The following is a 22,499-nucleotide window of genomic DNA, read 5'->3' as shown; positions in this document are numbered from 1 at the left end:
AATTATGCATAGAGCCTATGACACTCACCCTCTTAATTTATTTTTGATTCAAAAGTACATAATTAAGACAATTTTAAAAAAACCTAGGTTATATTCAAGTGAATCCCTCTTTGTTGAATTTAATGTAATGAATGAATGAATGAATTTATTTGCCAAAAACAAAATACAAAAAATAAATATAAGTATATGCTACTGCACTTAAACCAAGATACATACATTTATTTAATTAGATAAGAACAGAAATGGTATCCTTTACATTACAACAATAGCTTTAAATGAAGATTCAATTTATGATCACATGCATAAGTACAGTAGTTGAGGCAAAAACCCCGCAAAAGGAAGATTCCTTGTGCGCCAGTGTGAGTCGTAAATCAGCTGAATCAGGGATGTAATATATAAACTTGAATCTAGCGTATGAAAATATAATTTATAATATGAAGTTGATTATGACAATAGGCAACTTTATTTCAAAAGACTTTTTAAACATATTGTTAAAAACAAAGATACATTTATCAGAACTGATAAACTGTTTTATAACTTAAGACCACATCTTTGAAATATATTATCCATGATTCAAAGTTGAGCTTTATAAGGAGACAGATCATGTATATGAGCACTAGATTTATAAATATTTTACCATTTGATTTTGAATTAAAAGTCCGAGATAGAATGATTGATACTTGGATTAAGGAGAGGTTCTTTTTTCACTGGGAGCGGAATGGTGGTAGTGTCAATTTGATTTGTCTTTTTTCTCATTTAATTTTGTTTTTCATTCGTTTTTAAGAAGCTATCTATGTATTTACTCGTTCTTTCCAGTTGATCTACTTTTTTCAAGCTTTTGTTTTTTTTATTTATATAAATACTAGCACCAGCGGGCAAGATGTTTTTTCTTTTGCTGGTGGCGCCTAAAAAAATCTACTTTTATCTTAGGTTTTCATGATTAGTCAAGTTCTATTCTATGTTATTTCTTAGTTAAAGATATTGTGATCTGGAATTATATTATTAGGTAATTTGGAGTATTGTAAAACTGGAGATTCTCACGACAATGAAAGAAAATCTGTTCTATTACAATAGAATATTACAATATAAATATTAATATTATATTACAATATATTATATTAATATTACAATAGATAGGATATTATATTATAATACATAGGTTTGTCAACTCCTACAGTGTACGGTTATTCAAAACATATTAATTTTGAAAATACAATTCAACATAATATCTTTAAGTAGGCCTACAATAGAATTAGCAATTTGTTCTGATATTCGGTAATTTGGATTGTTGTAAAACTGGAAAATTATTGTCATGTCAATGAAAGACAATCTAGTATGTTTCATTATAGGATTGTCAACTTGTACAGTTTACGGCTTTTTCTAAACAGTTGTCATTTTACTTTCCTTGCCCTATTACCATAGGTACCGTAAGGAAAGTATTGCTTTCCGAAAAAAATTAAGGTACCCCAATTTCTAAATTTCTATGTTTCAAGGTCCCCTTAGTCCAAAAAACGTGGTTTTTGGGTATTGGCTGGATGTGTGTGTGTGTGTGTGTTGTGTGTGTGTTGTGTGTGTGTGTGTGTGTATGAGTGTATGTGCGTCTGTGTACACGATATCTCATCTCCCAATTAACGGAATGACTTGAAATTTGGAACTTAAGGTCCTTTCACTATAAGGATCCGACACGAACAATTTCGATCAAATGCAATTCAAGATGGCGGCTAAAATGGCGAAAATGTTGTCAAAAACAGGGTTTTTCGTGATTTTCTCGAAAACGGCTCCAACGATTTTGATCAAATTCATTCCATTGCTACAATAGTCATTGATAAGCTCTATCAACTGCCACAAGTCCCATATCTGTAAAAATTTCAGGAGCTCCGCCCCAATTACAATTGAAACAAAAAAAAAAACAAGTGGAGTAGATTGAGCATGAAAGTCTCTACAATTAATGTTCAGTACGGTAACATTTTCACCTAAAATTGAAAATAAGCTTTAAATTCGAGAAAATGTGATTATTCAATTGCAAATTATTGTTGATTCTATTAAATCATTCACTATGAAGAGATAGCAGACCTCATGTGTGTCTCCAGCGTTATTGCCCTGTCACCAGCTGGCTCAAATCTTTGAATAGTAGATTTGAGATGCGCGGGAACACTAGCATCAGGTGATCAATTTTCATAACGGCAAGGAAAGTTGTGTGAGTGCGCCATACCAGATTTTTTATGTGTAAATTAAAAAATCAAACCTTTTTCAACTTTATTTTATATCTCACACCATTGATTCGATTTATAATATTTATGTCATTTCCAAGTTAGTGGAAGAAATTTTTATTATTTTATTTATTTATTTATTTATCTATTGTACAAAATACTACAATCATAATATAATTATGACATTGAAGGAAAAACTAGGCTGAGCCTGTACTATTTCTCTCCACAATTTTGATAAAAAGTTAATATTGTCCAAAGGTTGAGGTTATGATATCACACACTGCTTCGTCACTTGATTTTTGGTCCAGGAATAATGATTCGAAGATTTTGAATTTTGAAGGTTGACATTATTCTTCAAATAAATCACAGAATGTATCACAATGAATAAAAAAATTAAGAAATATTTTACTTATTTTATAAATTTGAATACAAAATCACAAACCTACCCACTCTTGATGGGTAAATAAATCAAAACATGTAAGAAATAAAATAAAGTTTACAATAGGGTAGGCTACTTTGATTTTTCAATTTCCACATAATAAATACGAGAAGCCCTTATCAAGAGAGTGGATACAGTTATGTGATTGTTCACAATATTTCTATTTTTGCATGATGCCTAAATATTGTATACATATTCCTATGCCGTAATTATAATTATGAGAACATTTAATGATTTTATTCTCACCTTTGATAGTTGCTCGCTTCTATCTTGGCAGTCAGTCTTTCATCTCTCAAATTGGCGAGCAGTCGGGAGGCCTCAATGTCCACGCTTCGATTCATTATGTCCAGAAACAGCGATGCCTTCTTCAGATTCTGGAGATTGATGTTGTTTATGTAGCGCACATAGGCCAGGCAATGGTTCTTCGTGTTCTTCACATTCAGAACTCCGTTTATCACTTCTCTCTCTGTCACTGAAAAACAAAATTCAGAAAAATATTTGAGTTAGTGGAAGACTCGATTATTGACCGAGCGAAGTGAGGTCTAAGATTCAAGTCGATGGTTTGGCATTTCTCTTAATGTTAAATGTTTGAATGTTTAAATATTTATATGTTGCGCATTAAATGGAAATCTCATATAACTTCTCTGTGTGAAAAACTAAACTAAATTTCTTATAAATTCTATAAATTAAACAAAATATCTAATATAAATAACTTAAAAATCGTTTATCATGCCATAGTTCAATCAGTTTCACAATATGAATTACTGATATTGGATGCTGCATATGATGTATACATAGAAAATCGATTTATCATTCAAAAAATAATAAAAATATCTTGAATAAACCAATGTTATACCCAACAAACATTTTCCTGGATTTTGATGTTTTTACCGTAAGACAACTATATTATTGAACGAGCGAAGTGAGGTCTAAGATTCAAGTCGACGGTTTGGCATTTCTCTTAATGTTTATATGTTTATATGTTGCGCATTTACGGCGAAACGCGGTAATAGATTTTCATGAAATTTGACAGGTATGTTCCTTTTTAAATTGCGCGTCGATGTATATACAAGGTTTTTGGAAATTTTGCATCTCAAGGATAATATGAAAGGAAAAAGTAGCCTCCTTCATACGCCAATATTGGGGTAAAAATCAGACTATAGAATTATTCATCATAAATCAGCTGACAAGTAATTAAACAGATGTGTGGAGAAGCCAGTCTATTAGACTACTGTATTTGTATAAGGTCTATAGTTTCAATCGAAGACCTGAAAGAGGTATCATGCATCTTTAAGCTGGGTTTACACCACAGTTAGTAACAAAATGGTTATGTTCAATCTAATATGATCTATAAGGATTGAGTTATTAACATTTTGTTATAATTAACTTTGGTCTAATCGCAGCTTTAAGGTCTTCGGTTTCAATATTTTTTTTGTTTTGCAGTCATGGTATTATTATGCGTGCCCATTAGCATCATATTCTCACATTCGAAAAAACTAATTTAATAGGTGATTAAAAATAAACAAATGAACTAAATAATGCTGAGAAAATATAAATATTTTTTTGTAAAAATTAATTTTCATCAGATAGCAAGATTATCACGGAACTGGATGAATTATATCATATGGAATACAAATTCAAACGTGAACTGAATTTGTTTCCATTTAAAATAAGTGACATCACGTACTTGTGGATGATAATACTGCGTGAGGTCTACTGTTCACAGAACTACTAGTTAACTTTAATGTCAATGATATTATTTAATTCTTTATTGATTCATATAACAAGCACATCATCAAAAATGATAGGGAGAGAAGAAATAAGTTAACCTTGTGCTATTTTCCTCTTCCAAATTTAGATTTATTTATTCATTTGCATAAATACATAGATAAGATAATTAGATAAGGTTACACAGTCCGAAATAGGTTTAGCCTTGTAGTTGTTCACTTGACAAAATTTTCAGTTCTTACTTTATTTTCACAAAGTAGATTTTTAAATTTAGGTGCTTCAAAACCAAGCATATAAGAAATATTTTAAATTATCATCAATTCAATTTATTCACATTACTCAAGAAACGAATTAATGAGAATAGCCTAATGTATAGGAGACATTTTAAAGTGGCAGTAGTTATTTGTACGGTATATTAGTAAGATTGAAAAAGTATTTGGTAGGTACTGTACTTTTTGAAATATTTTCGACAACACTCCAGTTTAATCATTTAAATAGTAACTTATTTATTGAATTAATTTATTATAGTAGCTCATTACTGACGTGTGGAGCTCTTTCGAATTTATTCTAGATAATACTAGTTTCAATAACAGCTTATTATTCAAAAAATTATACTACAGCTGCAAAGTCGATAATTGTGTTCCAAACATTCCCTTCAAATTTCATTGTCAACTGATCTATTGTTGCTGAACAGAAAATTTCACTCTCAACTTTAAAATTTCTGCAACAGTCGTAGGGAAATGCGTAAAATAGTAAAAGTATACATCAAATTGAAGATAATTTGATGCTCTATCAGCTCATAATCAGCACGGATTTTTTTCATCAAACGTTCGAAAATTATAAGGATAAATAGATGAAAATATTGAAGGCAGAAGTGTTTTTTTTTTTTTCAAAAAATGTCTCACCTTCAAGGGCGGATATCTCAGAAACTATGAGAGATATGGAAAAAATGTAAAGACAGAACTTGTTGGTAATTTTGTGAGCTTCATTTTTGTACAGAATACAAATGTTCATAAGATTCATAGTTTCCGAGATATAGGCGAAAAATGAAAAAATGGTACTTTCAAACCACCCCCACCCCTTTAGCACAGGGGGTAGGGGTGAGGACTTTTGATATGCTTATCCTCTTAAACTATCCTTGAAAGAGCTGTGGGGTTGAGAATTGTGTTCCAAACTCTTCCCTCTACAATCTTTCGTTGACTGGACTATTTTATATTATAGTGTCGTCAGAAATATAGATGAAATACTAATACTCTTCTAATCTTCTTTGAGGTTGAGTGGTAGAGAGGACTTAAAAGTCCTAACTCCGCCTAATAAAGAATTTTTTCATTTCATTTCATTTCATCTTACTATAATACTAAAATACGGTCATTATGTACTCCACTTTGTAAGTGTCATTCTTTATTAATTTCATACAATAAGTACATCATCGAAATGATAGGGAGAGGAAAAATAAGGTAACCTTGTGCTATTTCTCTCCCAAATTTAGATAGGGTTACACATAGTCCGGAATAGTTTTGAGTCTTGTAGTTGTTCACTTCACAGAATTTGCAATCCTTGAATATTCCCACAAAGTAGATTTTCAAATTTAGATGCTTCAAAACAAAACATAGAAGGAATAATGCAGATTATTGTAACTGAAATTGGGAATATTCACATATTGAATAATAAATTTATTCAAAGTGTGGTGATATTAAGTGCAAATTCGACTAATTCAGTGGTTTAATCATCCTACATTCAATTTTTTTGTTCATATTTTTGGACAGAAATTGAACTTTAACTTTCCACAGTAAAAGCATCCAGAAGTCATCTCTGAGCTTGCCTTCTATTTTGACAGCACAAACTAATTTGAAAAGTAATGAAGATATGGAAGATTCTATTGGTAGTCTGAGTCAGCATTTGCACAGCTCTGCTCAATCTAATGATAAGAGCGGATTTACAAATGATGCAGAAATGATTGGTGAGTTGAAAGATAATAAACAATCAGTTCAAAGTTCAGGTACATCTATTAGAAGAGTCGTTGCTCTAGAAGAGAATGATAAACCCTATAAATGTCATAACCATTTCACTTTCCTTGCCCTATTACCATAGGTAAGGAAAGTATGCTTTCGAAAAAATTAAGGTACCCCAATTTTAAAGTTCTAACGTTTCAAGGTCCCCTGAGTCCAAAAAACTGGTTTTGGGTATATGGGTCCTGTATGTATGTGTGTGTGTGTGTGTGTGTGTGTGTGTGTGGTGTGTGGTGTGTGTGTGTGTGGTGTGTGTGTGTGTGTGTGTGTGTGTTGTGTGTGGTGTTGTGTGTGTGTGTGTGTGTGGTGTGTGGTGTTGTGTGTGTGTGTGTTGTGTGTGTGGTGTGTGGTGTGTGTGTGTGTGTGTGTGTGGTGTGTGTGTGTGTGTGTGTGGTGTGTGTGTGTGTGTGTGTGTATGAGTGTATGTGCGTCTGTGTACACGATATCTCATCTCCCAATAAACGGAATGACTTGAAATTTGGAACGTAAGGTCCTTACACTATAAGGATCCGAAACGAACAATTTCGGTCAAATGCAATTCAAGATAGCGGCTAAAATGGCGTAAATGTTGTCAAAAACAGGGTTTTTCGTGATTTTCTCGGAAACGGCTCCAACGATTCTGATCAAATTCATACCTAAAATAGTCATCGATAAGCTCTATAAACTGCCACAAGTCCCATATCTGTAAAAATTTCTGGAGCTCCGCCCCATCAATGCAAAGATCGATTTAGATTCCCAATTATCAGGCTTCAGATACAATTTAAACAAAAAAAATCAAGTGGAGTAGATTGAGCATGAAAATCTCTACAATTAATGTTCAGTAACATTTTCACCTAAAATTGGAAATAAGCTTTAAATACGAGAAAATGTGATTATTCAATTGCAAATTATTGTTGATTCTATTAAATCATTCACTATGAGGAGATAGCAGACCTCATGTTTGTCTCCAGCGTTATTGCCCTGTCACCAGCTGGCTCAAATCTTTGAATAGTAAATTTGAGATGCGCGGGAACACTAGCGTCAGGTGATCAATTTTCATAACGGCAAGGAAAGTTGTGTGAGTGCGCCACACCAGATTTTTTAGAAATTTTATTATTTTTCAAAATTTGGGAACAGAATAGCTTTGGGTTTTGCCTCCCAAGCAGCAAAATAATCAGTTTAAAGTACTTTGAAATGTAATTTTAAATCACTTTAAAGCACTTTTAAATTATTGTACAATGATTTACAATGCTTTAAGTGGGCAAAATTGTGATTTATAAACTACTTGAAAATCATTTGAAATCACTTTCAAATGATTGAATAAGTTCTTCAGAATCATTTAGAATCATCGATTTATGTACTTTTCAAATCACTTCAAAGCATTTCAAAGTAGATTTAAATCACTTTTAAATTACTTTTAAATGATTGTACAATGATTTACAATGCTTTAAGTGGGCAAAATTGTGATTTATAAATTACTTTCAAATGATTAAATAAGTTCTTAAAAATCATTTAAAATCATCGATTATATACTTTTTAAATCACTTCAAAGCATTTCAAACTAGATTCAAATCACTTTTAAATTACTTTTAAATGATTGTAAATGATTTACAATGCTTTAAGTGGGCAAAATTGTGATTTATAAACTACTTGAAAATCATTTGAAATCACTTTCAAATGATTGAATAAGTTCTTCAGAATCATTAGAATCATCGATTTATGTACTTTTCAAATCACTTCAAGCATTTCAAAGTAGATTTAAATCACTTTTAATTACTTTTAAATGATTGTACAATGATTTACAATGCTTCAGTGGGCAAAATTGTGATTTATAAATACTTCAAATGATTAAATAAGTTCTTAAAAATCATTTAGAATCATCGATTTATGTACTTTTTAATCACTTCAAAGCATTTCAAAGTAGATTAAAAACACTTTTAAATTACTCTCAAATCACTCTACAATGATTTACAATGCTTTAAGTGAGCAAAATTATGATTAATAAATACTTTAAATCACTTTAGAAATGATTGAAAAGTTCTTCAGAATGATTCAAAATCATTGACATATAATCTCCTTTATAGAATAAATAGTATTTTCAGCTGGATTTGAAAAAATTACATAACTTCAAAATTGATGAAAAATCCTTTACTTAAACATTCATAATTAACATAGTAATGCGACGAATTGTATTTTATGGCTGGAGCTCCAAATTAAAATTTTCAAGTGTCTCGACTTCATTGACTTCAGCAGACGACTGTTTCTTCTCCTTTTCTCCATGTCTGTGAACAAAAATTGAATCAACTTGATTTCAATGTCATCTTTATTGTATAACTTCAGGTACAAAAATAAGTCAAAACGGAAGCATTTGACTGTAGGTCCACAGCAGATCAAGTTCAAAGGAAAACAAATTGGAACCTCAGTATGTACATTATCAATCAATCAATCAATCAATAATTATTATGAAGAATGTCATCTAAATTTGGAAAGAACATGTTACTTCACTTATCTGTTAGAATACAAAGTTATTGTCATAAGAGCTCGTGGTATTCAATTCTTCCAGTTGCTCTCCTAAAAATGTAATTTTCACTTCTAGATGAATTCTACTAGAATATTTAACGACGGCTCTGTGTTTCAAATCAATAAAACAAAAAAATAGAATATCAAATCAATGGGTGAAACTCATCTCATTGGGGACATGGGACGGTCAAGCGAGAACAATACAACTGCAATACCCTTTGGCAGGTAGATTAGCACATTTTCGACCCTTGTGCAATGAAGCATATGCCCCCTCCTGTTATGTTTAGTAACTTTATTCGACACTTATCATTTAGAATTCTACTATATTTGGAAAGATAGAGCTCATTTAGAAAAAATGGTTCGACTTCATCATCATGGAACATAATTTTGAGCCAATTCAAATATTATCAAAGAACAATTATAGTACAGCTTTACTATTCTACTACCTAATAACAGAATATCTATACTATGTAGAGTAGTATAGGTAGAGTCGTAGAGAGTTCAAGGTATGGTATATAATACAGTGTAGTAGACTATATAATAGTCATAGAATGAAAAAAAACATTAGGACAAGGCTCTTTGGGCCGCTGATTCAATGGATTTATTGGGCAGTTTTATTATATTATGTCAAACAATTCATGTTTTTTATGGCTCAGATTAATAGGACTTGAGCATCACTACATAGTGGCCCAGCACAAGTGCGTTTACAATTTATTGTGATTGTTAAGGATATATCAATGTGTAATGCTAGTTTTTAAGTTTATAAAAATTATCATAGTAGACCAAAGACTTGAAGAAAATACTCTATTTATGATGAACTTACAAGTTTATACATTTGAATATATAAAACTAATTTCATGTGCTACTTGATATTTTTCAAACGATACATATGTATACATATGCATATATGTATACACATGTCGAGTTGTAAGTTGTGGACCAGAGTGTTGGGTTTTGGCGTAAATTTTGAAATATATTATTTTTTGCTAATTTATCTGGATGGTGGCTATGTGGAGTGTTAATCCCAGATTTGTAGCTTACTACAAATCAATTAATATTTCCAATACTGAGTAACGATCAGCATCATAATGACCACCTCCCAAATTGAAAAAATCAACTTAGATATTCAATATTGCAGATCCTGGATGGAATGACTCATTTTTCTATTAAATAGAATAGAATGACTCCTTCATTTTAATGTCGTGGCGAAGTTTGGACAGTAGTGTCCACTCTACCACTCAACCACGGTGTTTGTGGATGTCATGTTAATGGCGAAATAAAGTTTTTGAGTCAGTGAAGTAGTATTTTCTATTCAAGTGGGATTTTGTCTGGCTGATATTAATATTGCCAAATTAGCGTTGTTGAAAAATATGAAGCAAGCTACACAGTAAACTTCAAAAAGATAAATTTGCTGAAATCTTACCAATCTTAACTTTAGTTATGAGAAGGCCCTTGAATGGTTTTTTCTCTATCTCATGGTCGTCCTTGCGTTGAACTCTTTTCCACGAAAAGTATATGGCAACGAAGGGTCACCAGCTTCCCCATGATACTCGTGATTGTGCGCCCCTTCAAAGCTGTATCGGCGCATGACGCGACATACGTCTCCTTTGAACAATGAAAAAACAATATATTTTAGTTGGATGATAATATCAAAATTAAAGTATTCTCAAAGGGTTCAAGTATATCTATCTGATGAATTCATAATGTAACCTTTGTTTTTTACATTTTCCAAAAAACTCTATCAATAACTTAGAAAGCAATTATGTATGTAGATCATTTTTGTTCTAAGTGCTTAGTTCTGTTTCATTTAGTGGAATTTATAGTTACGGCAAAAAATAATATTTTTGAAGTAGGGGTTTAAATTCAAGATTGAATACGAAAAAAATAATAGCTAGTGATTTGAAAAAATTTGGAATGCTGAAGATTTGACAAAAATCATAGGCTCTGATACTCTTATACCGATTGAAATAAGAGCTCCGTGAAGCTGGCCCCACCCAGTTGAGCACATTTTTTGTTAATAGGACCAAAAAAATGTGCTGAAAATGTGCTCTTAGAATATACACTTTAAAAAAAATGTGCTCATACCATTGTCCTAAAAAAAGCACATTTAGTGGGTGGGGCCAGCTTCACGCTCAGCCCCACCCACACAAGCAATTTTTTTGAAAGTGGCACAGAAAAAATGTGCTGAAAATGTGCTCTTAGGATATGCATATAGAAAAAAATGTGCTCATCTCATTGTTCTAAAAAAAGCATATTTAGTGGGTGGGGCCAGCCCCACCCACTCAACCGAATTCTTTCAAAATGATACCAAAAAAATGTGCTGAAAATGTGCTCTTAGAATATCATCTTTGAAAAAAATGTGCTCATTCCCTTGTCCTAAAAAAAAGCACATTTAGTGGGTGGGGCCAGCTTCACGCCAGCCCCACCCACTCAAGGGAATGATTTGAGAATGATACCAAAGAAATGTGCTAAAAATGTGCTCTCAGAATACCCACTTTAAAAAAAATGTGCTCATTCCCCTGTCCTAAAAAAAACACATTTAGTGGGTGGGGCCAGCTTCACGCCAGCCCCACCCACTCAGGGGAATGATTGAGAATGATACCAAAAAATGTGCTAAAAATGTGCTCTCAGAATACCCACTTTAAAAAAAATGTGCTCATTCCCTTGTCCTAAAAAAACACATTTAGAGGGTAGGGCCAGATTCATGCCAGCCCCACCCACTGAAGCAAATAATTTGAGAGTGGTATAGAAAAAATGTGCTCATCTCATTGTTCTAAAAAAAGCATATTTAGTGGGTGGGGCCAGCCCCACCCACTCAACCGAATTCTTTCAAAATGATACCAAAAAAATGTGCTGAAAATGTGCTCTTAGAATATCATCTTTGAAAAAAATGTGCTCATTCCCTTGTCCTAAAAAAAAGCACATTTAGTGGGTGGGGCCAGCTTCACGCCAGCCCCACCCACTCAAGGGAATGATTTGAGAATGATACCAAAGAAATGTGCTAAAAATGTGCTCTCAGAATACCCACTTTAAAAAAAATGTGCTCATTCCCCTGTCCTAAAAAAAACACATTTAGTGGGTGGGGCCAGCTTCACGCCAGCCCCACCCACTCAGGGGAATGATTTGAGAATGATACCAAAAAATGTGCTAAAAATGTGCTCTCAGAATACCCACTTTGAAAAAAATGTGCTCATTCCCTTGTCCTAAAAAAACACATTTAGAGGGTAGGGCCAGATTCATGCCAGCCCCACCCACTGAAGCAAATAATTTGAGAGTGGTATAGAAAAAATGTGCTAAAAATGTGCTCTCAGAATACCCACTTTAAAAAAAATGTGCTCATTCCCTTGTCCTAAAAAAAACACATTTAGAGGGTAGGGCCAGATTCATGCCAGCCCCACCCACTGAAGCAAATAATTTGAGAGTGGTATAGAAAAAATGTGCAAAAAATGTGTTTTTAGAATATGCACTTTCAGAAAAAAATATTCAGAATATGCATTTTTTAAAAAATGTACTCATCTCCATTACATTGAAATTTGACGAGATTCTCAAGTTCAAGCGCGGGGGGGAGTGGTGGTGAACATTCCAAGCCTTATATCATGGCTTCTAGTGGAACAAATCTCAAGAACAAGGTATCAAATAATTATTCTTAATACCGAGATACATAGATTTGAATATGAAAATTGTTAACTTTTCGTGTTAGGAATACTGGTTAAAGTACAATGGACGATGAATTTTCTATTTTACGACCGAATTTGAATTATAGTTTCTGTAAAATAAGTTGAGACTTAGCCCTCCATCCCCAAGAAATTACATGGTTGCCAAATCGTGTAAAATTGCAACTTTCTCAAGTTTCCAATACAACGTCAGAATTGGATGTAGAATATCATCCCCGATATCCTAGTAGTGCAAGAAAAGTTTCAGGGTTGAAGGATCAAAAAGAAATTTAACTTATATGATATAATTGGAAACATCGCGAAAATTTGTTTCTCTTTTGAATATCACTTCTCTCAGAACCATGGGGCGTCGTAATGCGTAATAATTCTATATCAAATTAACGGGGAAAATGTCTCCTTTCTATTGGTGTCTGGATAATTTTTATCCGACCAATAGTTATTTTTTAATTAATTTTTATGTTCGTCAATGTCGAGACATTTCGAGCAGAAAACATGAAACTTTCGACATGCTAGAAACTTTTTTGTTTCAAAAGATAAGTAGGTGGTGGAAGCGAGAAAGTTTCTCAGATAAAATTGAAATTATTTTTCCAATTGACAAACGTACTCGGAACAACGTATTTTGGCCTCTCAGGAGTTTCAAAGTCAAGGATAGCGGCTGAATGGTGTCTGGTGTGCCACCATAGGCTATCAATAGCTGGGATCAACAAAAACAAAATACAGAACGATTGAAAAAAATCTGGTGTGGCGCACTCACACTACTTTCCTTGCCGTTATGAAAATTGATCTTCTGACGCTAGTGTTCCCGCGCATCTCAAGTCTACTTATAAACAAATATCTGAGTCAGCTGGTGACAGGACAATAACGCTGAAGACATACGAGGTCTGCTATCTCTTCATAGTGAATCATTTAATAGAATCAACCGTTGCCAACAGTTTGCAATTGAAATAATAACATTTTCTCGAATTTCGTGCTTATTTTCAATTTCAGGGTAAAATGTTACTGAACATTAATTGTAGAGATTTTTATGCTTAATCTTTTCCACTCAAAATTTTTTGTTTAAATTCTATCTGAAGCCTGATAATTGGGAATCTAAAATCGGACTTTGCATAGATGGGGCGGAGCTCCTGAAATTTTTACAGATATGAGACTTGTGGCAGTTGATAGAGCTTATCAATGACTATTTCAGGTATAAATTTGATCAAAATCTTTGGAGCCGTTTCCGAGAAAATCACGAAAAACCCTGTTTTTGACAACATTTTCGCCATTTTAGCCGCCATCTTGGATTGCATTGGATCGAAATTGTTCGTGTCGGATACTTATAGTGTAAGGACCTTAAGTTCCAAATTTCAAGTCATTCGGTTAATTGGGAGATGAGATATCGTTTACACAGACGCACATACACTCATACACACACACACCACACACACACCACACACACACACACACACACACACACACACACACACACACACACACACATACAGACCAATACCCAGTAACCACTTTTTTGCACCCAGGGGACCTTGAAACGTATAGAAATTTACAAATTGGGGTACCTTAATTTTTTTGGAAAGCAATACTTTCCTTACCTATGGTAATAGGGCAAGGAAAGTAAAAAATTCAGCAACTGCAAGCCACATGATTATAAATATAGTGAAAATGACAACCTCACCTCGAATAATCCAAGCAATGTTTCATTACAGCCTTTCTAGAGGCAATCAGCTGCTTACGTTTGAAATAATTCAGTCAAATATCTTGTAAATTCCCAGCTTTTAGCATACAATTTGGTACACAATGCAAACCATGCAGCCGCTCTCAGGAGTTTCAAAGTCAAGGATAGCGGCTGAATGGTGTGCCACCATAGGCTATCAATAGCTAGGATCAACAAAAACAAAATACAGAACGATTGAAAAAAATCTGGTGTGGCGCACTCACACTACTTTCCTTGCCGTTATGAAAATTGATCTTCTGACGCTAGTGTTCCCGCGCATCTCAAGTCTACTTATAAACAAATATCTGAGTCAGCTGGTGACAGGACAATAACGCTGAAGACATACGAGGTCTGCTATCTCTTCATAGTGAATCATTTAATAGAATCAACAGTTGCCAACAGTTTGCAATTGAAATAATAACATTTTCTCGAATTTCGTGCTTATTTTCAATTTCTGGTGAAAATGTTACTGAACATTAATTGTAGAGATTTTTATGCTTAATCTTTTCCACTCAAAATTTTTTTGTTTAAATTCTATCTGAAGCCTGATAATTGGGAATCTAAAATCGGACTTTGCATAGATGGGGCGGAGCTCCTGAAATTTTTACAGATATGAGACTTGTGGCAGTTGATAGAGCTTATCAATGACTATTTCAGGTATAAATTTGATCAAAATCGTTGGAGCCGTTTCCGAGAAAATCCTGGAAAACCCTGTTTTTGACAACATTTTCGCTATTTTAACCGCCATCTTGGATTGCATTGGATCGAAATTGTTCGTGTCGGATACTTATAGTGTAAGGACCTTAAGTTCCAAATTTCAAGTCATTCGGTTAATTGGGAGATGAGATATCGTTTACACAGACGCACATACACTCATACACACACACACACACACACACACACACACACACACACACACACACCACACACACACACATACAGACCAATACCCAGTAACCACTTTTTTGCACCCAGGGGACCTTGAAACGTATAGAAATTTACAAATTGGGGTACCTTAATTTTTTTTGGAAAGCAATACTTTCCTTACCTATGGTAATAGGGCAAGGAAAGTAAAAAATTCAGCAACTGCAAGCCACATGATTATAAATATAGTGAAAATGACAACCTCACCTCGAATAATCCAAGCAATGTTTCATTACAGCCTTTCTAGAGGCAATCAGCTGCTTACGTTTGAAATAATTCAGTCAAATATCTTGTAAATTCCCAGCTTTTAGCATACAATTTGGTACACAATGCATACCATGCAGCCGCTCTCCGAACTTTAAAGCTCCTTGGAGACCAAAATACGATCTTCCGACTACTTTTGACAATTGAAAAAAAAATTCAATTATTTATCGCTTTCACCTCCCACTTATCTTTTGAAACAAAAAGTTTCCAGCATGTCGAAAATTTCATGTTTTCTGCTTGAAATGTCTCGACATTGACGAACATAATCATCAATTAAAAAATAACTATAGGTCGGATAGAAATTATTCAGACACCAATAGAAAGGAGATATTCTCCTAATAGAAAGAGATATTCTGAAAAAATAATCAAATCTTCTATAGTCTGTGTAAAATAAGTTGAGACTTGGCCCTCCAGGAATTTTAAAGTTAGGAGAGCGGCTGCATGGATGGTATGCACTGTGTACAAAATTGTATGTTAAAGGCTGGCAATTTACAAGATATTTGACTGAATAATTTCAAATGCAAGTAGACTAGCTGATTGCCTCTAGATAGGCTGTAATGAAACACTGCTTGGATTATTTGTGCGGGGTTGTCTTTTTCACTATATTTATAATCATGTTGCTGAATTTTTCAATCGTTCTGTATTACTTTCCTTGCCCTACTACCATAGGTAAGGAAAGTATTGCTTTCCAAAAAAAATTAAGGTACCCTAACTTCAAGTTTTCTATACGTTTCAAGGTCCCCTGAGCCCAAAAACATGATTTTTGGGTGTGTGTGTGTGTGTGTGTGTGTATGTATGTGTGTGTGTGTATGTGTGTATGTCTGTGAACACGATAATTCCATTCCTAATTAACCGATTGACTTGAAATTTTAAACTTAATGTCCTTAATGTACTTAAAATTATAGTGATGAATGCTATGATATATCTTACACGCAAAACTATTAGAAAGAAAGTAAAAAGTTCGAAGGTCATAGTTCACTTTAAGAATAGTTTTTAATCTACCCTTGAGTTCAAGTTATACAAATGTCATTGTAAACATAATGTAAAAGTCGACTCTTACATTCTTCAAAGTCTTTGTCCAAAACGTACATATTGACTGCTTGAATCTAATCTCTATTGCATAGAAATGTGAATTGGAAAAATATGAAAAAGTAAAGTTAATCGTGCGTGACCTTTGGGTCCTGGAGTCACAGAGCACTAACACTCTACACCAATATTAAGTGTCCACTGACATGAATTCACATTGATCACAATAGACACTGTAAGATAATAATTATTATAAGTGAAGCAGAAGAGCTGTCTGGGTCCTCGGGACCCAGGTTCACGACTAGAAGGTTTTAGTAGCAAATATTACATAGTTGTGTCATATTGAGACTTCAGATTACAGTAACCGACTCAGCTTGTTCAGAAACTTGTCTCCAGAATATAGTGGATAAAATATTAATTAAAAAAAATGTTCAAGTTTCCTACCTTTAGACATGAATGTTTGTTGCTCTGCTCTGCGGTAGTTGCCCGCCGCTGTCGCGTAGGCTGCTGTATTACAGCTGACGCTCTCTGCGCTGCACAGTTCAACAAGTTGTTGGAAGCAGTACGCTATCTTGAAACTGTTGAAGGAGATGTTGCTGGCACGTTATGTGTGGACAACCGATCACTTTCAACTGAATTGTATACTGATATTTTGTGTTGAAGTAAACATTCTTTCCATTTCCACCCTACATTTTTGAGGAGTGGTGGTGGGTGAATCTTCCAATGGTAGTATCTGTTACAACAAATTCCCTCACTAATTCCGGCTCTCATTGGTGGTTATTGTCTTGAAATACACGCCCATGGGGAACTTCAAGAATCACAAGTTCTCTTTTGTTCTTGAAGAATCCTTAATATGTCTATGTGTCTGACACATTATATTCTTCATAATGCTTTTCCCTTCAACATTCATCAATGATAGATTCGTTCAACGAGTCTTTCTGCCATTCCCAGGAAGAAGGGTCCTAAGTCCTATAGTCTCCTAATGCGATACAAATCATAGAGACGTGAATTCGCAGAATAAGAGTATGCATATTGTTCAGCGAAAGAACTTGATAAAAGACAACATGGTTTGAAAACGACCCTGTTCGAAGAAAGAATCAGAATATAAAAGTTAAATAAATAATGGATTTCTGTGAACCTGCCTTTCACAAACCAGCCTGTATTTTAATGGAATAGTCCTTTCTCCCTAGACAATACACTTTTATGTTTGTTTTTGTGAGTGTGAGAAGTGAATAGGACTACGAATACAAAAACATCAAACATTCTGAAGGTTGTTGTTTTCAAAACATAAACGGCATCAGGAATATCTTCAACAGAAAGTATTTTCGAATAATATGAATAGCTATTGGTGTAGAAGAGGCTATTGTTATTGTAGTAGAATGCTGGCTTGAGTTAACTTACAAAACAAAGAGGCCTAGAGTAGAAGGGTGAGAGTGTGTGAGTGAGAAGAAGAATCAGCTATCACGTGCTGAGCTGCCCCACCCACGTCCTTCAGTTATTTTATTTCTATAATGCCTATTTATATTATTTACTTGCAATGATAGCAGTGGCGTATCCAAAAAAAATTCAAGCGGGGGGATCATAACATTGGAATAGAAAGCACCTAAACATTATGCAGATTCTGTTTTCCATCAGAGTCTTGAAGAAAAATGTTATGTTCTCTTGAGAAGGTTATGCTTCTGGAAATCATTCTCATCTCTCATTATTCTTGTTTTACTTTATTCGATTACTTTCTTCACAATCTCCAGTGATATCCATAATGATGTCAACATACTTGAACAGAATATCTTTGATGGAAGATTTATTTATATAGTAGCAGCCAGTTTAGGAAAGCCCTTGAAGAACTAGCTATTCCAATCACTCAGTTTTGGATGATCGAATGAGGGTTTGCTCGAAAGCATGATCGGTTGTCACATTTATTAAATTTTCAAGGTTCCATTTGACAGAGAGTCATTGTATTGACTGTATAGAATTGATGTTTCCTTATTTTTGAAATCATTTTCTACTTCTATGGGTATTTTTTTATATTTTCTAGATATAACACAGACTCCATAACATAGTTTGTGTGGTTGAATGAAAAAAGTATGGGATCTTTTCTCGTACAGTTTCTATGTGCAATACCAGCATGAATACAATTTAAGATAATTTAAACCATGTTACAATAATCAGTCATAAATTTCAAGTAGTCATTGATTTTGAATTGTGATTCTAAAAAAAAACTCCACAAATAGCTCCTGACTTCTTTCAAATATAGGTACTTTGACAATCTCTCATATTTGAACCGTTCATGAGTCCTTGTGGTTGTTTCATTGAATTGATTGCTTGCTCTCACACTCATTATACTGATCTCCCCTCAATAGATTTTCAACAGTATTCTCTCCAAATATTTCAAATTAAACAAAGATATCTCCCATTCCACTATCATCCAAGTACCACCCCAAGACAATCAGTCAAACTCAGCCAGATGAAAAGTATCTATTCGTAGATATAAGTTACAGAAATCAGTTGATACAGCTGCGTTTACATCAAAGTTATTAACAAAATGCATTTACTTGAAAGGCAAAATGAACACATTTATTTGATACATTGATCTCAAAATTTTATTAACTAGAAGCCATGATATAAGGCTTGGAATGTTCACCACCACTCCCCCGCGCCATAATTTGCGAAACTCGTCCAATTTCAATGTAATGGAGATGAGCACATTTTTTAAAAACTGCATATACTTGAAAGGTATAACGAGAATATTATTTGATACATTGATCTCAAGATTATATTAACTAGTAGCCATGATATAAGGCTTGGAATGTTCACCACCACTCCCCCAGAGCTATAACTTGAGAAACTCGTCCAATTTCAATGTAATGAAGATGAACACATTTTCTGAGAATGCATAACAAGCACATTCATTTGATACCTTGTTCTTGAGAATTGTTCCACTAGAAGCCATGATATAAGGCTTGGAATGTTCACCACCACTCCCCCCGCGCCATAATTTGAGAAACTCGTCCAATTTCAATGTAATGGAGATGAGAACATTTTTTAAAAACTGCATATTCTGAAACTGCATAACAAGCACAATTATTTGATATCTTGTTCTTGAGATTTGTCCCACTAGAAGCCATGATATAAGGCTTGGAATGTTCACCACCACTCCCCCCGCGCTTGAACTTGAGAATCTCGTCAAATTTCAATGTAATGGAGATGAGAACTTTTTTTAAAAACTGCATATTCTGAATATTTTTTTCTGAAAGTGCATATTCTAAAAACACATTTTTAGCACATTTTTTCTATACCATTCTCAAATTATTTGCTTCAGTGGGTGGGGCTGGCATGAATCTGGCCCTACCCACTAAATGTGTTTTTTTTAGGACAAGGGAATGAGCACATTTTTTTCAAAGATGATATTCTAAGAGCACATTTTTTTGGTATCATTTTGAAAGAATTCGGTTGAGTGGGTGGGGCCAGCCCCACCCACTAAATATGCTTTTTTTAGAACAATGAGATGAGCACATTTTTTTCTATATGCATATCCTAAGAGCACATTTTTAGCACATTTTTTCTGTGCCACTTTCAAAAAAATTGCTTGTGTGGGTGGGGCTGAGCGTGAAGCTGGCCCCACCCACTAAATGTGCTTTTTTCAGGACAATGGTATGAGCACATTTTTTTTAAAGTGTATATTCTAAGAGCACATTTTCAGCACATTTTTTTGGTCCTATTAACAAAAAATGTGCTCAACTGGGTGGGGCCAGCTTCACGGAGCTTTTAAAATGTCTAGAAAAATCCTAAATAAACAGAGCTTCCTGTACTATCGTATTGTGACGTGTCGTCCCGGAATGTGAGTGTGAGCACTGTTATCAGGTCTGGCTACAACTGTCTATAACGTTGATGGAAAGATACATTTTCAAGATGTTCCATGTTTTTGAACGGGTAGTATTACAGTCCACTAGACAGCTGATTTATGAGGAATAATTCTATAGTCTGATTTTTACTCTTATATTGGCGTATGAAGGAGGCTCCTTTTTCCTTTTATATTATCCTTGAAATGCAAAATTTCCAAAAACCTTGTATTTACATCAATGCACAATTAAAAAAGGAACACATACCTGTCAAATTTCATGAAAATCTATTACCGCGTTTCGCCGTAAATGCGCAACATAAAACATTTAAATATTTAAACATTAAGAGAAATGCCAAACCGTCAACTTGAATCTAAGAGCTTGTTCACATGACAGCAATTTACGCTCGGTTGTCGCTCGATTGGCAAATCGCTCGGTTTGCCAGCCTCGTACACATGACAGCGATTCATGAGTGGTTTGTCCCACTCTTGCGCTCGGTTATGATAAATAATTACTAGGTACAACATCTATGTACTCAATCTTAATATCTTAATCTATGTACTTAATCACTATATTACCCTTCAACATATATTTAAAACTTTACTGCTCTGATTGAAACCGCTTGGTTGACTGAAGACATGTGATCGTCTTCATGCCGCTCTAGTATATCGAGCCGAGCGACAACCGAGCGGTTGTAGTCTGAGTCTATAACTGCCGCGATTTTCCGGCGACTACTAAAACCGAGCGATGCATGTACGGCACCATGTGTTTCCCTATAACTGGCAATCGCTCGGTGGTCAACCACGCAACAACCGAACGTAAATCGCTGTATGTGAACAGGCTCTTAGACCTCACTTCGCTCGGTCATTACCATGACAATGGAATTTTACAGCAAATATAATTGTATTGTAATCTTTTTGGAGAATAAAGAATTATTATATTTGTATAAATATAATTGTTTTAGTTCTTTGATGTATTTTAATTTTGGTAAATTATGTTTACAGAGTTATCGACGACCTGAGTTGATAAGTTCAGCTGAGTATGAATACCAGAAGATGAAAAATCTATTTCACAAAGGTACAAGTAGTTACCAACCATTGTATGAACAAGTACTTGTATACAAGTTTACAAGTACTTTACAAGTAGGCTATTGCTTTCCGAAAAAAATTAAGGTACCCCAATTTCTAAATATTTCAAGGTCCCCTAAGCCCCAAAAAGTGTGTTTTGGGTATTGGTCTGTATGTGTGGATGTGTATATGAGTGTATGTGTACACGATATCTCATCTCCCAATAAACGGAATGACTTGAAATTTGGAACTTGAGGTCCTTACACTATAAGGATCCGACACGAACAATTTCGATCAAATGCAATTCAAGATGGCGGCTAAAATGGTTAAAATGTTGTCAAAAACAGGGTTTTTCGCGATTTTCTCTAAAACGGCTCCCAAGATTTTGATCAAATTTATACTTGAGATATTAATTGATAGCTATATCAAGATCAACTGCCACTATATAGTCTGATATCTGTAAAAATTTCAGGAGCTCCACCCCATCTATGCAAAGTTTGATTTTAGATTCCCAATTATCAGTCTTCAGTTATAATTTATCAAAAAATTTCAAGTGGAAAGGATTGAGCATGAAAATCTCTGCAATTAATGTTCAGTAACATTTTCACCTAAAAATGGAAATAAGCTTTCAGACCTATATTTTTGTTGAATTTTAGTTTAAAAAATTGATTAATGATTTTTTATTATGTATTTTGACCTAATTATGATTTTATTATGTATCGTAATTTTATAAAATATTTTGTGACGTAGCCTTATGTAGTACTGTATCGCCAGGCTAAATAAATTGATTGATTGATTAAAAAAATAGCAATAGCTCGAAATTCGAGAAAATGTGATTATTCATTGCAAACTGTTGGCAACTATTGATTCTATTAAATCATTCACTATGAAGAGATAGGAACCCTCGTGTGTCTCCAGCGTTATTTGTTTGTCACCAGCTGGTTCAGATCTCAGAATAGTCCTGAGATGCGCGTTAACACTAGCGTCAGGTGATCAATTTTCTACAGCAAGGGAAGTTGTGTGAGTGCGCCACACCAGATTTTTTCATGAAGAGTTTACTTCAGTATAGTACTGTCTGTCACAAAATCCCAATTTCACCAAAAAGTGAC

General features: G+C 34.0%; 1 protein-coding gene across 1 annotated transcript in view; it reads right to left on the bottom strand.

Annotated features, from left to right (window-relative positions):
- LOC120349509 (NACHT and WD repeat domain-containing protein 2-like) overlaps positions 1 to 16,549 on the bottom strand; it is a 29,578-nt gene extending 13,029 nt beyond the window's left edge. Inside the window, exons 1-2 of the mRNA XM_039419866.1 lie at positions 16,519 to 16,549; positions 2,896 to 3,121 (exon numbers count right to left, since the gene is read on the bottom strand). Of these exons, the coding sequence (XP_039275800.1) occupies positions 2,896 to 3,121; positions 16,519 to 16,549 (257 nt within the window). The remainder of the gene's footprint in view (positions 1 to 2,895; positions 3,122 to 16,518) is intronic.
- Between the last annotated feature and the right edge of the window lie 5,950 nt (positions 16,550 to 22,499).

The sequence above is a fragment of the Nilaparvata lugens genome, chromosome 1 (genome assembly GCF_014356525.2).
Source record: "Nilaparvata lugens isolate BPH chromosome 1, ASM1435652v1, whole genome shotgun sequence".
In the NCBI taxonomy this organism is placed as follows: Eukaryota; Metazoa; Arthropoda; class Insecta; order Hemiptera; family Delphacidae; genus Nilaparvata; species Nilaparvata lugens.
Note: the sequence above shows the minus strand (reverse complement) of the source record. Positions and strands in the feature narration are given on the sequence as shown.